The sequence below is a fragment of the Tachysurus fulvidraco genome, chromosome 5, assembly GCF_022655615.1.
Source record: "Tachysurus fulvidraco isolate hzauxx_2018 chromosome 5, HZAU_PFXX_2.0, whole genome shotgun sequence".
NCBI classification, from domain to species: domain Eukaryota; kingdom Metazoa; phylum Chordata; class Actinopteri; order Siluriformes; family Bagridae; genus Tachysurus; species Tachysurus fulvidraco.
Window position 1 is genome coordinate 33,513,839 of NC_062522.1, and position 16,086 is coordinate 33,529,924.

The 16,086-nt window shown below is 41.3% G+C and overlaps 2 protein-coding genes and 1 long non-coding RNA gene across 11 annotated transcripts in view; 1 reads left to right on the forward strand and 2 right to left on the reverse strand.

Annotated features, from left to right (window-relative positions):
• Positions 1 to 332: 332 nt before the first annotated feature.
• Positions 333 to 12,388, forward strand: LOC113656873 (E3 ubiquitin/ISG15 ligase TRIM25-like). Of its 9 annotated transcripts, none has more exons than XM_047813966.1 (12): positions 333 to 350; positions 2,595 to 3,257; positions 4,088 to 4,183; positions 5,556 to 5,789; positions 6,284 to 6,440; positions 6,797 to 6,841; positions 8,045 to 8,119; positions 8,245 to 8,394; positions 9,065 to 9,157; positions 10,215 to 10,274; positions 10,440 to 10,576; positions 10,681 to 12,388. In XM_047813966.1, the coding sequence occupies exons 2-12, from the start codon at positions 2,622 to 2,624 to the stop codon at positions 11,074 to 11,076; spliced, it is 2,079 nt and encodes a 692-aa protein (XP_047669922.1). In that variant the 5' UTR covers positions 333 to 350; positions 2,595 to 2,621; the 3' UTR covers positions 11,077 to 12,388. The 9 variants fall into 9 exon arrangements, with proteins under 9 accessions (XP_047669922.1, XP_047669920.1, XP_047669925.1 ...); XM_047813964.1 differs by lacking the exon at positions 333 to 350 and adding an exon at positions 402 to 596; XM_047813969.1 differs by lacking the exon at positions 333 to 350 and adding an exon at positions 1,102 to 1,120.
• LOC125141226 lies at positions 5,508 to 6,522 on the reverse strand. Its single transcript, XR_007140607.1, has 3 exons — positions 6,386 to 6,522; positions 5,754 to 5,836; positions 5,508 to 5,648 (listed from the first exon to the last, which is right to left on the reverse strand). It is a non-coding gene; the product is annotated as an uncharacterized LOC125141226 (long non-coding RNA).
• Positions 12,389 to 13,231: 843 nt separating the features above from the next.
• Positions 13,232 to 16,086, reverse strand: part of dgke (diacylglycerol kinase, epsilon) — a 6,887-nt gene continuing 4,032 nt past the window's right edge. Inside the window, exons 10-12 of the mRNA XM_027168318.2 lie at positions 15,994 to 16,086; positions 15,482 to 15,699; positions 13,232 to 13,358 (exon numbers count right to left, since the gene is read on the reverse strand). The exon at positions 15,994 to 16,086 is cut by the window's right edge and continues 19 nt beyond it. Coding sequence (XP_027024119.1) covers positions 13,265 to 13,358; positions 15,482 to 15,699; positions 15,994 to 16,086 — 405 coding nt within the window. The 3' untranslated portion in view covers positions 13,232 to 13,264. The remainder of the gene's footprint in view (positions 13,359 to 15,481; positions 15,700 to 15,993) is intronic.

The window sequence follows — 16,086 nt, forward strand, 5'->3', positions numbered from 1 at the left end:
CAGGAACCAAGTGCGTCACCTGGAGTTCTTAGTCGAGCCTGACACTTATCAGCCAATCAAAACAAGAGGCTACACAATAGCCAATCAGAAAATAGCATTATTGTATCTGGGTGAGATTTAACGCAACAACCAATGGAAAAAAAAACATATTAAAATATGTCCTCGGTTGTATGTTGTTATAATGCTGTGCATTTCTGTGCTATGTAGATGAGTGGGTCACAAGGAGGCACTAAAAATATAAGTTAATTAAGTAGACGCGTTTGCGTTAATTGGTTTGTCCTAAATGTGTTACGGTTGCCCTTTTTTTAAATACTGTTGAACTGTCTGGCCGTGAGACTGATGTGCAGACGGTAAGAAAAATAAATTAGAAAGGCTAAAGGTAACCTGTCTCTGTCATCCATTTGTCATCCGAATGCAACGCTAGCCGCAGCAGTGGTATAGCACAACTCAACAGTCGGTTTGAACAAAACCTCAACACGAAACAGTTTGTCTCTGGACGGGACATTGTCCTCAATCATGTCCCTAAAAATGTCTGTGCTTGTGCTGAACTGTTTTAAATGGGAGCAACATTACACATGATAAAGGGGTCCAAAAAGGTAACAAAACTTACAATAAACACCACCAGTCATAATATCTCTCTCTCTCTCTCTCTCTCTCTCTCTCTCTCTCTCTCTCTCTCTCTCTCTCTCTCTCTCACACACACACACACACACACACACACACACACACATTAATAAATGGAAATTAAACAAATGCTTAGTATTTGGAGATGTCACGCTTGCCTGTCTTCAAAACTTGAGAGCCCTGTATTTTTAGTGCCGCTGTTTGTAGTTTTTTCGCCGGAACAGATTCATGACTTTTGTTTGTTTGCTTCTTTCTATTCTTTCTTTCTATTCTTTATAATTGTCTACTGCTCTAAATTCCTTTTTTTACTAAATATATCGGATGTAGATTAAAGAATAAAGTCTTGAAAGATCGAATATTCAGACAGATGAACATACAGCTCGTCAGCGCCCCGTGTTTACCGTAACGCCGCGTGTATACGCTCACACATCCTCCCAAACCACCCGAACCTACTGAGATCCGCGCATCCATGTCCTCACATCAGCACAGATTTGCGGTATTATTAATAACGTATTATTAATTACAAATGAAGGATATTGAATGTTTTAATTTGTTTAGATTGTTCACGAATTATGTCGTATTTCATGTGCGCTTTCGTGCGCGTGTTTACGGTAATTTTGGTAGCCATTTACTTATTAAAGAAACGAAACTACAGAACACCTTCTTCATTTAACTCGACACTCTGTAAGTAAACCTTATAATTCACTTGTTTAATACATTAGATGAATAAACCTCAGAGTGAAAAGGTTAGTTTGAGCGGAAACTTGCCTCAGGGCCTCAGACTGCTTTCTGTTTGTCACAAGAATTATAACTTTTATTTTCTCCAATTATTTGTTGTCTAGGAGTTTGTGATTGGAACACGTATCGATCATTGGACAACACACCTGTCATTGGAATGTGTGTGTAAAAGTGTACAAAATGTATTGTCCTTACTGTGGATTACTGGGGATTCATTCTGTTTATTTTCTTATATTTAAGCGGAGAACTTTACACATTACACATAAGATTCCATACCTGTATATCTTGAATGACAGGTGTTTTGTCCGATGATCGGTAAGTTTCTATTCACAAACGATACCTACCGTTTCCTGGTTGTCTGACTTGTTGTTGTGTTTTCGGATTTGTTGTTTTGTTTTGCATTCGTAAATGAGTTTTCGGATTTGTTAATGTGTATTCGGATTTGTTAATTTGTTTTTACATTTGTTAATATGTATTCGGATTTGTTAATGTGTTTTGCACTTCTCGGCCACCGTACTAGGAGACTTTTAGCTCTGTTTTCATTTATTGTGTGTGGTGTTGTGAATCTGAGCAGATTAATGTCGAGTGTGTGAGATTTAGTCAGTAATGACAGATAAGGAAGAGGAATAGATTAAGGGAAGAGGGACGAGAAGAGGAAGAGGAAAAGGGAAGAGAAGAGGAGGAGATGAGGAAGAGGTAGAAATAAGGAAGTGGTAGAGTTAGAGGAAGAGATAAGAGAGCTAGATAAGAAGGGAAGATGAAGAGGAAGAGATAAAGAGAAGAGGAAGAGGTAGAGATAAGGAAGAGGGAGGAGAAGAGGGAGAGATGAATAAGAGAAGAGGAGCTGTGAAGTAGAGATGAGTATTTTGTCAGATTTTTGTTTTATATCTTAAACCCATTTGGTCTACAGCTTTTCTGGGCCTCACTGTAACAGGGCACAATGTTTAATAGTAATGATGAAACTTTACTCGTGTTTCTATTGATAAAAAGTTAAAACAAACAAACAAAAAAGACTTTAAATCCAGGCTAATGTTGGAGGAGCTTTCAGTGTGTGGAAATTCTCCCAGTGATGATTATCTAAGGAATTCGGGCTCAAACACATAAGTTTCTGCAGCAATTCCTGAAAGTCGACAGGATGTTTGTCACTTCAGCTGGAACTCATCAGAGCAGCTTGTGTAGATGTTTACTGTGTGTTTTGTGTGTATTCAGCTTCATTCCTGCTTCTCCTACAGTCTTGAGCATTTCTCACGTTGTACTTCATGGCTGAAGTGACCGACGCCGTGGCTCTGCTGAGCCTCGAGGAAGATCTGACATGCAGCATCTGCTTGGGTCCTTTCAACGAGCCGGTGAGTCTGAACTGTGGCCACAACTTCTGCCAAACGTGTCTCCAGGAGACTTGGAGCAGTACGAGTTCTTACTTCTGCCCTCACTGCCGCACACATTACCACACCAAGCCAGACCTGAAGAAGAACACGGTGCTCAGCGTGGTGGTGGAAACCGTCAGGGCCAAAGCTGGAAGTGGCATGGGGTCAGACGAAGGGACAGACGGCGTCTTCGGTGCCGCCGGCGCGATGCGCTTATCACGTCCCGAGCCCAAACCCAAACCTGTCATGTGTGACATATGCAAAAAGGTCAAGGCAGTAAAAACATGTCTGACTTGCATCACGTCGTTCTGCTCAGAGCACGTGCGCCCTCACACGGAGAACTCACGATTCCGCACGCACGAGCTGTGCGAGCCGCCCTCCGACCTCGCGGAACGCCTGTGTCCAGATCACGGGAAGCTGATGGAATTCTTCTGTGTGCGGCACAAGAGGAGCATCTGTAGCAGCTGTTTGCAGCAGAGTCATAAGGTGTGCGGGTTCTCCACCCCCAGCGAACAGCGCACGAAGATCGAGGTGACGAGTCAAAATTACTTTTAAAAAAATGAGAAAAGAGCAAATAAATCATAAAACTCCACCCTGATTTATTGATGTGTATAAATAACTGGAGTCAATTTCTAATAAAATTCAGACCTTTTTTCCATTACCCACAATGCCGTTCGATATCCTGCTGCTAAAGAGAGAGATGCAGCGGGACTTTAGTGCTTTAGCAGTTCCTCGTCTTATAGCTGAAGCAGGGTTCAGATCCTCTTGTCCTGCTGCACAACAGGACCCGAAGCTGTCTCAGAGAGGAAAAGCCTCGAGCCTTCCTTACACTTAGTTTTTATAGATTATCTTTTTAAACCAGAGATTTAGGAAAAGGAAAAACTCATTAGAAGGTAACAAAAACATTCATAGGCTGTTTACTTCTGTTTTTCTCAGCTAGTCACACTATATCTTGACTTTATCTTTCTTTGTTCCTGGATCAGTTGACCTCGGTGCTCCGTCTGTTCTGATAATGAAACAAGTTTCCATTACACTCTACATGCTGCTTAATCACCTGAAACTTTCCTGCTGAAGCTACTATCGTCACGCTCCGTTCCGTCCCGGGACTCCGGCGTCCTCATTACTTTCACTCTGGAGTTCTTGTTCATGTTACTCTGAGTCCAGCAGTGAAACCCGACTCTCTGTTAAAGTGATCTATCGGTTGTGACATCAGAGCGACACGTGGCCGCTCGCTTACACGCTCAGGATCACTAAACACATCTCACATAGTACTTCAGGAGAAACAGACGTGATGAGATACAGGGTGGAGTTTTGTAAATGTTGTCGTGGTGTGAATTTTGTTTATCTGTTGGTTTGTTCAGACGGATCTGAGGGACAAGCTGAACTTTCTGGATGGGAAAACGGAAAAGAACCAGACGGCCATAACACAGATGAGGGAGCAGCAAAACAAGCTCAAGGTGTGTCCTTGTGTGTGTGTGTGTGTGTGTGTGTGTGTGTGTGTGTGTGTGTGTGTGTGTGTGTGTGTGTGTGTGTGTGTGTGTGTGTGTGTGTGTGTGTTAGATAGAGAGAAACTTTGTATTCTTAAGATGTCTTCATGTTGACTCACTCTTATATCAGGGATATTATTAGTGGGTGTTCTCTGACTGAAGGCAAATTTAATGCCTCCTAGGGTGTGTACATGTGTGTAAGTGTGTGTATATATGTGTGTGTATGTGTGTGGAAAAGCTGTTGTGATGAATCAATCAGGACGAAACCGACCTCTAATCAGATCCTTTACTAATTCTTTTCCCTCCACAAAAGATAGAGCATTAACAGCTTAGCAACAGTAACTAAGGACAAATTTTACTTATGATACTTTACAAAACTTTATAATCCTTTACAAACCTTTTTTATTGTTGTAGACAACCACAGTGCTGTTAAGGAGGCTTTAAGCTCCGCCCACTTTACCTTTAACTCATATAGCCCTGAAGAGATTTCCTGTGTATTTATATTTATATAAGTGAAATAAATCTTTAATTCTGACAATAAAAACATTTATTTCATCGATACTGAAAGGTTCTGATGCACGTTTATTTATAATTATAGTATTTTCCGCACTATAAGGCGCACCTAAAAGCCTCCGGTAGGTACAGTATAACTACCTGTATGTTGCAAAACAACATTTGTTTCTTCCTAACCATTTTCCGCTCCACACTCCAGTCCAGTAGGGGGCGGTAAATGCACCTTAAGTTGGTTTGCCATCCGCCAATAAAAATCAGATGCTTACGAGGCACAATACAAACTACAGGCTATCAGTTACACTGTTGTAAATGGGAATAGAGCTGCGAAAGAATTCAACATCAATGTATCTATGGGTCAGAAATGGAGGAAGCAAGAAAATGTACTGCGGCAAGTTAAGAAGACACAGTAGATGAGGACTTTGATGGATTTGAGAAGATTGATTAAAAAATAATGTGTGTGTGTTAAATAGTAGAATAAAGTTCAACTAAACTCACTGTTTTGCTTCGGTTACCTTTTTTGTAGACTGAATGTTTTAGCATGCGCCTTACAACACGGAGCGCCTTATAATACGGTGCGCCTTATAATACGGTGCGCCTTATGTATGGGTTAAGTACAGAAATAGACCCGTAATTGAGACTGCGCCTTATAATCCGGTGCGCCTTATAGTGCGGAAAATACTGTATTCATAATATTATTTCCTCTACTGAGGGGGCGGAGCTTAGTGTTATATAAAGGTGATCCATTTCTGGTTGATAATAAATAAAGGTGTGCGTTCAGCCACTCGTGAGTGTTTCCCCGTAGCTGACCCGATCCGGCGTTCCTCTGCAGGACATGTTGGCGGTGCGTAAGCGCGCTCTGGAGGCCGAGTATCAGCAGATCCGGGACATGCTGCAGAGGGACGAGCGAGAGGCCATGGACGCTCTGGATAAAGAAATGGAGAGCGGCAACACCAAGCTCAACACCCTGATCAAGAAATTTAACCAGAACATTGAGCAGATGAGCTCCACCAGAGATGAGATCACCAACCTGTTGGCCAGATCTCACTCTCTGGACTTCTTACAGGTAAGAACCTGGGCACGCTGACCAGAGGAATTCTGTGAAGATCTGACCTGCTCAAAGACAAGTGGCTTTAAAATGTGGCTGTAATTACAGTCATAATGAGCAGGTGATTTAAGTCAGTCAACATTAGTCAAGATTAACTATCATAGTTATCCTGATCATCATCACTTAACATAATGCAGTAACTAGAGCAGCTCATATACGAATCATGAACCACTACATAACACCAGTTATATGATGAGTTTATGAAGAATTATGAAGGTGCAATTATTGATTGGATAATTATTAAATAATGGTAATTAACAGGTAACTTTGACCAGGTGGATAATTATGATCATTATTTCTTATCTATAAGTAGTTAATTGTACATATGTGCTTTATATCTGTAAATAGATCTGTAAATGTTAGAGGGACATCAGAGCCTTGTTCCTGTCTGAATAACTGGATTATGAGAAAATGACAACATTTTGTAAATCTGATGCTCCTCTGTGCTGTAGGCATCTGTGGAATTGCCCTTTGTGGTGAAGTTTGAACCTTACTGCCCTCGGATCCACCTGGATTCTCAGTGTGTCATCGCGTACCACTCCAACATCGTTTACCTGAAGAAAATCCTGCGTGAGCCGGTGGAGAACAGGATATTCCTCCACAAACCAGGTGTGTATCTGTGTCCGTGTCCCCGTGTCCCCGTGTCCTCGTCCTGTTCTGTAATTGAATGTAAACGCTTATACGGAGCTCTGATGTTGAAATACTTTACAGTTCCTGGAAAGCCGGGCTCTGGTGAAAGTGTGACGAGTTGCACAGGCGACAAAGAGAAAAATAAAATAAATAAATAAGTTACTGACCGATGAAATCCGTAGTAAAGGTGGCGGCTAACAGTGAGACTAACATACATGTAGTGTCCCTGACTGATCCTGGTGATCTTTAGCTAACTCATGTCAGTGAGTTATTCATATCATTTCAAGGCCTCGGTTTAACTTCAAAGGGAACAAAGTGTGTGTTTTGTATTTTAGGTGGCGGCGGAGCTTCAGGTAATCCTCCAAACCCGAGGGAACCTGGTGAGTGTCTCAGTGAATAATAATCAACAGTCATTATTAACATAGCTGCATAACAGCGATCCATGGGGTCCAAGCACTCGTGGCTAACAGCACCCCCAGTGGCCAGTTCAGATTTTTTTTCTTATCCTATTTATTCATGAAAAAACTCACAGTCAGGCTAGATAGTAAAAGATAGCGATTCCAACTTATTTTACATGTAAACATCATCAATACCAAAGTATATTTGAAATGTAAAAGGTATCACAATTTATCTATTTACAAATATTTCAGCCTGCAAATGAACATCTCGTTTTTTTTTATTTACACTGTAGAACCTTTTTACAAGATCTCTGTAGTCGATTTCATCCTGATGGAGCCCATCCACATCCACATTGCAGCATACGTCTAAATGTTGTTTCATTTTAGTATAATCATATCAATTAAAACGTAGTGTTAAAAGGTGTAATAGTGTAATTCTTTACCATATAAAATGTAATAAAATTAGCAGATAGCTAGCAACAGCTTGCTTTGCTGTGACCTAGTTTCATCTCACTCCAGTCTAACTTTAAACTAAATGATTTTATAGGTAATTTACTACACATTGTCATAGGCCTGTACATACTGTGGATTATTAAGCTAAATGTTACTAAACACTCTTACGCTAAATGCGGTTACACTTACTTACACTTACTTTCTCATTTCACATGTGTATGTTCTTCTAAGAAGTAATAATTTGTTATACACCGATTCAGACACTGACGCAGACCAACTGCTCCATTCATTATAATTAATCGGCTCAAAGGAGTCATTAGGTCGCGAATGGACTTTAGCGGACGTGTTGTGTGTGTGTGGGGGGGGGGGTTGTGCTCGTTCTCTCTGTCACTCCGTCAGTAAACTGCTTCACTCACAAAACCCAATTACAGATAAAATAAGGCTTTGGCGGGACAAAAAAATCGTTTTGGCAGCCGCCAAAAAATTTTCAATGTAGGAAAGACCCTGCTACAGGAATCTCCTTACACTTTAGCACAATAATAATAATAATAATAAAGTGAATAATAATGTACAACAGATTACATCACTGATATCGACTTCTAGATGGTTTTAAAAATGGTCACCACATAAACTCACCTGCGGAACCTTTACTTCTGATTTCCTTTTCATTTACGTTACTTTCAGCAGCATGCAGGTAAAACACCACATCTATGATCAATATATTGTCTTTAGGTCCTGCCCCACGTGAAGACTTTGGATCACAGCCCAAAGGTGGTCCTGGAGGATCAAGGAGGAAACCACAACCGAGTAAGACACTGAGGACGGTTCCTACTCGTTCACGCTCACTGCTTTAAAAGATCTTACACTCTTAAATCGTCCTTAATAACGATGCACTGTGAAACATTCTGCAGTTTAATATCTGTGTTTTAAAGGAGACAAAAAGGAGAACCAAGATCACAACGAGCGCAAAGATCCCAGAGATCACGAGCGCAAAGATCCCAGAGATCACGAGCGCAAAGATCCCAGAGATCACGAGCGCAAAGATCCCAGAGATCACGAGCACAAAGATCCCAAAGCAGAAAGTAAGTTCAAGCAGAATAACAAAAAAACAAGGTTCACGATTTAAAAAGCAGAGACGTGTAAATGTAGTCGTTGTTTGTTCCACAGATTCAGAGACTTTATAGTTTAAAAGCTTTGTTCTGTCCTTCAACACAATTAAAAATTGCAATAGATTAAAACCCTGGATTATAAAATACAGAAAGCTTTATCATCAAAATGTGTACTTAGAATCATAGTAATAGACGAGGATGGATGGATGGACGGAGAAAGAAACAAAGGATGGATGGGTGGATGAGGGTTCCTGTATTGTGTAGTAATGCGTCTGGACCCTGATGACTTGATCATGTTAAAGCAGGGAGAAAATGAAAGAAGGCAAAAGAGGAAAAAGCAGAACTAAAAGAATAGAGTAGCGGAAAGGACGTATAACTAGTGAGTTAACCACTCGAACCCCATAAGAGCACGAGAGCCTGCAGCTGGACCACCAGGAGGAGAAGAACAGAAGAAAGAAAGTGCACTGATTGGTTGATTGGGTGATTGATTAGTGCAGTGACCGATTTGATTGGTTGGTTCAGTGATTGATGGGTTGAATGACTGATCGATTGTGATTGGGTGGTTGGTTGATTAGTTCAGTAGTTGATTGATTGATTGATTGAGAGCTCATAAAAGTGTTTGTGTTTGTTTTTTTCTACTCAGAAAGTGGACGAGGTCCTAGCGAAGGAATGGATTCGGCGTTGTCCAGTAGCCTCAACATCCTGATTAATATAAATAACAAACCTCCTGTTCCTGGTAAGAAAAAGAATGATCATGTTCTGTGCAGCTCACTGATCAGATCACAGACAAACAGAGCAGTGAGGAAACTAAACACCGCAACACTGGAATAAAACAGATCCAAACAAGTACCTGAGTAGATAACAACAGCTCCAGATGACTGTCTCCAAGAGCAAAAACCCTAATGCACTACATCATCTTAATGCACCACTTTGTCCTAGTGCACTAAGTCATCTTAATGCACTTCATTGTCCTAATGCACTACATCACCTTAGTGCACTACGTCATCTTAGTGCACCACATTGTCCTAGTGCACTACGTCATTTAAGTGCACCACATTGTCCTAGTGCACTTTGTCATTTAAGTGCACCACATTGTCCTTGTGCACTACGTCATCTTAGTGCACCACATTGTCTTAGTGCACTATGTCATCTTAGTGTACCACATTGTCCTAGTGCAGTACGTCATCTTAGTGCACCACATTGTCCAGGTGCACTATGTCATCTTAGTGCACCACATTGCCCTAGTGCACTACATCATCGTAGTGCACCACATTGTATTAGTGCACTACATCATCTTAGTGCACCACATTGTCCTAGTGCACTATGTCATCTTAGTGCACCACATTGTCCTAGTGCACTATGTCATCTTGGTGCACCACAATGTCCTAGTGCACTACACCATCTTAGTGCACCTCATTGTCCTAATGCACTACGTCATCTTAGTGCACCACATTGTCCTAGTGCACTACGTCATAGTGTACCACATTGTCCTAGTGCACTAGTATATTAACACTCCTTGGTTTGAGACATAACCCATGTTATGGTTCTGAATCGATGTTAAAGTTTCACTAAATTTAACTAGAACTTTCTAAAAAAAAAAAAAAAACAACAATAAAAATCGTCTGCAAAAAATCTTTTTATTGTTTATATAAGCGGTAGAAAGTGAGTGAGTGAGTCATGTCATTTTGTCTTTTAAATAAGTAATTGTGTGCACATCCCACCTTCTGACAGGTGCAGGACAAAAGAAACTGCTAAAGTAAAAAAAATGTTTGTTATTTTGTCTTTCTCACCAGTTCCAGTGGATAGTCCACCATCAACCATCAGCCCTGCTATAAGGAGTGAACTGCTGAAGTGTGAGTGACAAAAAAACAAAAAAAACAATTCACAGAACGGTTTTTCTGATCAGCTACAGAACTGTGTGTGTGTGTGTGTGTGTGTGTGTGTGTGTGTGTGTGTGTGTGTGTGTGTGTGTGTGTGTGTGTGTGTGTGTGTGTGTGTGTGTGTGTGTGTAAATCTAGATGCCACCATGCTCACCTTTGACTTCAGCACGGCACATAATCAAGTGGCTCTCTCTGAGAACAACACCAAGGCGTCCGTATCAGACGATCCGTCTCCGTACCCAGACATCCCACCTCGCTTCACTACGTTTTGGCAGGTCTGAAACCATGACATCACAACAACAGTTAGCAACGATGTTATTAGACAAAAAAAATTCTTTAATACGCCTCATGTACATCACTTCCTGTTTGATTCTCACAGGTGCTCTGTAATCAGAGCTTTTCTCACGGCCGTCATTACTGGGAGGTTAAAATGAGCAGCAATAACTTCTGTGGTTTGGGTCTGGCGTACGGCTCCATCGATCGGAAAGGTCCTTCCAGCCGTCTGGGCCGGAACACGCAGTCCTGGTGTATCGAGTGGTTTAACATCAAGCTTTCGGCGTGGCACAACAGCAGCGAGACCGTGCTGACCAACCCGAACCCGAGCCGCGTGGGTGTCCTGCTCGACTGTGATAACTGCACCGCCACCTTCTATAACGTGCAGGACCGCGCCTACCCCATCCACACCTTCGTCTTTCCTTTCACCCAGCCCGTGTACCCGGCCTTCTGGATCTTCTCCAGCGGCTCATCTCTTACACTTTGCAAACTCAATAATTAACACTGCATTATAACTGTGTAGTGTTAGTTAGCAAAGTATGGTGTACAACAGAGATCTGTGTATTCACTCTGATATATAACTCCCTATATATAAATAATAACTCCCTATATATAAATAATAACTCCCTATATATAAATAATAACTCCCTATATATCCCTGAGATACAGAAATATTCAGATTTAAACGTTTAAAAAGATTTTATAGGTTCAGTCAATATACTAGTTGTTGAAATCAGTGGTTGTGGTGATTGTACGACGTGATTAACGTTTGGTTGATTCTGATTGTTTAATATCATTATAATACCTAATATCTCGCTACCTGTCGTTCACACTAGCACCGATAAGCTCGTTATCGAGGTCATATAGATATTAAATGAAGGCCAAAGCCCAGAATGTATAACTACATGGGACGTGTAATGGTCACTTTCTAGTGTGAACAAAAGGTAAAGCGACTCGGGTTTGCGGTTTTATTTCTAAATGATCGTTAAGTGAGGAATAAAGGAGAGTCAAATTAGTAATCCAGGTATTTTAAAGGTTCGGATGCTAACGGCTCTCCTGTGGGTAAGATCTATAATATATATAATTGATGTATTGAATTTTTTTGTCTCTTGCCTGTAGATGTTTACTGATCAGCTCTGTTTGTCTGAACCCTGAGGGTTGAGTCATATACTTCACACACAGCTTTTATTGATAGCAGGCAAACCAGGCCGAACAGAAACCCCTCCACCCCCGAGAGACATCGCATTTTAAAACAGACAGGAAACGATCGCCATGACAACGTTGATATACTATGAACCGCTTTGTGCGCCTGGAAAGAGCTTCATCATGAAACTCAAGCTTTTTAAGAAGCTAAGAGTAATTTTCAGTTTGGTGCGGAAGCGGGTCAAGAAGGTAGAGAAGATGCAGCTTGGTGCTTTATAATGTCTGGATTTTCAGATGAAGAGTTCTGGGCTTTGTGTTCTAGGAAGTAGGAAGAGCTTTGAGGGTGTTTCGTCATGTTGTGGTGTAGCTTGTGATTGAGAGACATTAAGATTGAAAGCTTGGGGGGGGGGGGTTTCCAAGGCACTCAAATTGTACAGAGAAAAATTATTTCCAAGACATTTTGGTTAAAAATAGGATTAATAAAAATGCTTTTTTACTTGAAGTATTAAGTAAATGTTGTCTGTTCCCTTTATGTTCTTGTCAGAGCGCTTCATTTAAGTTCTCAATTTTTCTGGGAGGGGGGGTATTTCGAACCTTGTCACCTTTTTCACCTCTTGTGAGTTTGCAGGTATGTTGTTCTGTAATAAGGACAATAAACACACGTGCATCCATCAGTGTCTCCTCGTTCTGTATTTGTTCTTTTGTTCTGTCAGAACTGTGAGCTTCAGCTTCTACCCAAACTTCAGAGATGTGATGATTAATACTGGTGAGGCTTCTGATTGGTCAGGAGGTGTTGATTAATTAACTGTAACAGCAGCTCTGCAGGAGGTGTTGATTAATTATCTGTAACAGCAGCTCTGCAGTAGTGCAGCTGCACATCACAGCTTTATTTATCATTAACGGGTTATCATTAACAGCAGGAGTGATTGTTGGAACGTCAGTGCTGAGTGACGTCAAAGCCAAGTGTGTAAATTTAAGCTCTCAGACACCTTCATGCTTTGTGGCTTGGTTCAGAAGTGTTAAGATCTCAGCTCTGGCATGTGAAACAATGTACTCCCCTGTGTTAGTGTGAATGTGGTGAAGATCTGAGACCATCACATTGCTCACTGAAAATAAGGTGGTTAAACTCAAAAAACGTGACGATCTGATCTCCGTCCATTCGCACTCCAGAGCTGAGAGCAATAACACAATAAATATGAAAGTGACGTGACATACAGCTAAGCAACGTGACCCACACTCAGAATTTGTTCTCTGCGTTTAACCCATCCAAAGTGCACACACAGCAGTGAACAGTGAGCAGTTTGGGGGGGGGGGGGGGGTCGGTGCATCGCTCAAGGGCGCCTCAGTCGTGGTTTTTGGCGGCCCGAGACTCGAACCCACAACCTTAGGGATAGGAGTCAAACTCTAACCTTTATATGACGACTTCCGCAGGCTTTTTGTCCTGACAGATTTAACTACACAGTGCATTAGTATGGAACTGTTCTGTTTAATCCCGATAAACGACGCAAATCCTGTTTGCTTTAAACATTCACTCTTTATTTCATCATTCAATCACATTCACAATTTCTCAGCATCGGTTGTGTAACGTTTCTCTGTTGTGATGAAATCCCTCCTGGTGTCTGTGCCTTGATGTCGTCTAGACTGTTAATGTGACAAAATCACAGCAATATAAAGTAATGACAAGAAATGAATTCAGGATGATTTGGGATTTCTCTCGTTTAAATAAAACACATAACGACATTCACAATAAATTGTCCAGCTGAAGCCAACTGAATAAAATGTGGAATAAATACAAACTCTCTCACATGGAATCAAAGCTAAACTCCAAACTTTTAGCACGTTCGATAAGACGGATTTTAACCATGACAAACTCACACAGTGCTCATGGGTTTAATGAGAAGAGTAAAAAAAAAAAAAAAAGAATCAGACTTACATAAAGGTTTAAACCGTTTTATCTTTATGTGCGTTACATAATTAGAGCTGAAGCAGATTTACAAGACATTAACAACCCTAAATACAGTAATTACGGTTTCAGTAGGAACGGCTGACGAGGCCACGCCCACCAGCGTGTAAACGTACAGTAAATGTGTAGGATGAGTGGACAACTAATATCTGTATACATCCTTATTAAAGAAAAACTGGGTTTATTAAAAAAAAGCAAGGAAACAAAACTGAAAGCGGTTACAAGCAATAAAAAATGTAAATAAAAAAATGAACTTTGGCACAGTCACATGTCTGATAATTACAGTGTACATTACAGTTTAAATAGAGGTGTGTGTGTGTGTGTGTGTGTGTGTGTGTGTGTGTGTGTGTGTGTGAGAGAGTGAGAGAGAGAGTGTGAGTGAGTGCGTGCATGCGTGCGTGTGTGTGAGAGAGAGAGTGTGAGTGAGTGCGTGCGTGTGTGTGTGTGTGTGTGTGTGTGTGTGTGTGTGTGTGTGTGTGAGAGAGAGTGTGTGTGAGAGTGAGTGAGTTAGTGAATGAGTGTGTGTGCGTGTGTGTGTGTGTGTGTGTGTGTGTGTGTGTGTGTGTGTGTGTGTGTGTGTGTGTGTGAGAGAGAGAAAGAGAGAGAGAGAGAGAGGACAGTGCAGAACAACAGACACAGACTAGGGGTTTCTGGTCCTGTGACTTCACAGCTTTACAGTAAACATGTGCCGACAATCAGGTACTGTTACCATGGCAACTGCAAACTATCATTAATAAATAATATCGAGTTCACGCGTCCTCATCAGATATAATGACGTGAGATCTATTAATTAATTAATTATTAATACTTTGGTCGTGAATCATTTATTGTTAAAAACACTGTTTGGAAACTCGAGTAAATGTTGCTGAAATATGAAGAATTTATTTTTGGTTAAAAAAAAAAAAGTCAAATATTCACCAGATTATAAACGGAAACAATATCATGACCCAATAAAAAAAAAGAACAAAATGACAATGAATGAATGAAGGAACGAATGAAGGTCACGTGACGGGTCCCAGCGCTATACGGACGGGTCTATATATAAATATAAAATATATAATAACCTGTGGCCCGAAGCATAAAGCTCTTATTGCACAAACTGCTTGCTAAGCATAAAAAAAAACAATCCCTACTGCGAGATTTTACAGGACAAATATCAGTGCATGTGATCATCGCTTATACGGTGTGACGTCATAACGACGTTCAGTGTTTCACATCACACCTGCCGAGCCTGAACAGGACGTAACACCAGTGTCAGGTACAATCTGGAGTGTGTTTAACCAACAAACTAGCATTTCAGTAAACAGGCTAACCTTAAAGCTAGCGTGTAAGCCACAAACTAGTATCAGTATCTAAAGACTAGCATGAAAGCCGAACAACTAGCATTATAGTAAACAGGCTAACCTAAAAACTAGCATGTTAGTAAATCATAACTCACTGGTCTGAATTGTGCGTATCTACAGTAACAGTATGAGAGATCACCGGTTACTAATAAAAGGGGCGGGGCATAGAGAAGGTCAGGGAATCTGTCAAAACCTGTCAATCAATCCAGAGTCCTATGTGAATTTGCTCGTCTGGGGATTTTACTGGGGTAAGAAGACTCTGTATGTGTAAGTGAAGGTGATAAACTCATAGCAGTTTACTCTGAGGCTAAAATGCATGGCTGCGGTGTGAAACACGTGAAGGTCGCAGGTCAGAACGTCGCACACTCATCAATCTCATATAGCAAAAAAAAAACAAGAACTTTTGAATGAAGCAGCCCAAGCGGAGCAGCACAGCTACATGTGGGACGAAGCCTCACCGATGTTCTGAGCTGTTCTCAGAAGTGCGTGCGCCCTGTACTAACGGCCCTTCAGCCTCCGAGGTGCTGGACTCTTCATCCTCATCATCGTCGGTCTGTTCGGCGCTGTGGTACAGCATGAGCGCCTGAGTCTTATGAGTGATGGTGATGGTGCAGGGACCCTGAGCCCACGGCTCTCCATCTACCTGCATCGGCATGAGCGAGCTCTTCAGGACCAACTGCAGGATCCACACACACACACACACACACACACACACACAATAAACCTCTTAACCAACAAACCATAAAGCAGGATAATGATCCAGCTGGAATCACCTGACAAACACAATCATATGATGCAAAGAAAAAATTAACACAAAGTAACAAGAAGAATTTAAATTAATTCAAGATTATTGAGTTTATTTTGTAACATTTGTGGAGATTATGACTTATGTTTCTATTCTATTTCTATTTTACCGACAGCAGCTATAGAGTGTGTCTGTAACACACACACTCACACACACACTCCTCACCCTCACTGTGTGTGCCTGGCCCAGTCGGACAGGGTTGGCGAGTTTGACCTGGATCTGTGCGCAGTGGAACGATCCAAACACACCGACTACCTC

Bases quoted from the DNA above. Each gene is read 5' to 3' on its own strand.
- LOC113656873 (XM_047813966.1), top strand. From the start codon at position 2,622: ATGGCTGAAGTGACCGACGCCGTGGCTCTGCTGAGCCTCGAGGAAGAT. The intron at 5,790-6,283 runs GTAAGAACCTGG...TCTGTGCTGTAG, and splicing joins ACTCTCTGGACTTCTTACAG to GCATCTGTGGAATTGCCCTT. The intron at 9,158-10,214 runs GTAAGAAAAAGA...CTTTCTCACCAG, and splicing joins TAACAAACCTCCTGTTCCTG to TTCCAGTGGATAGTCCACCA.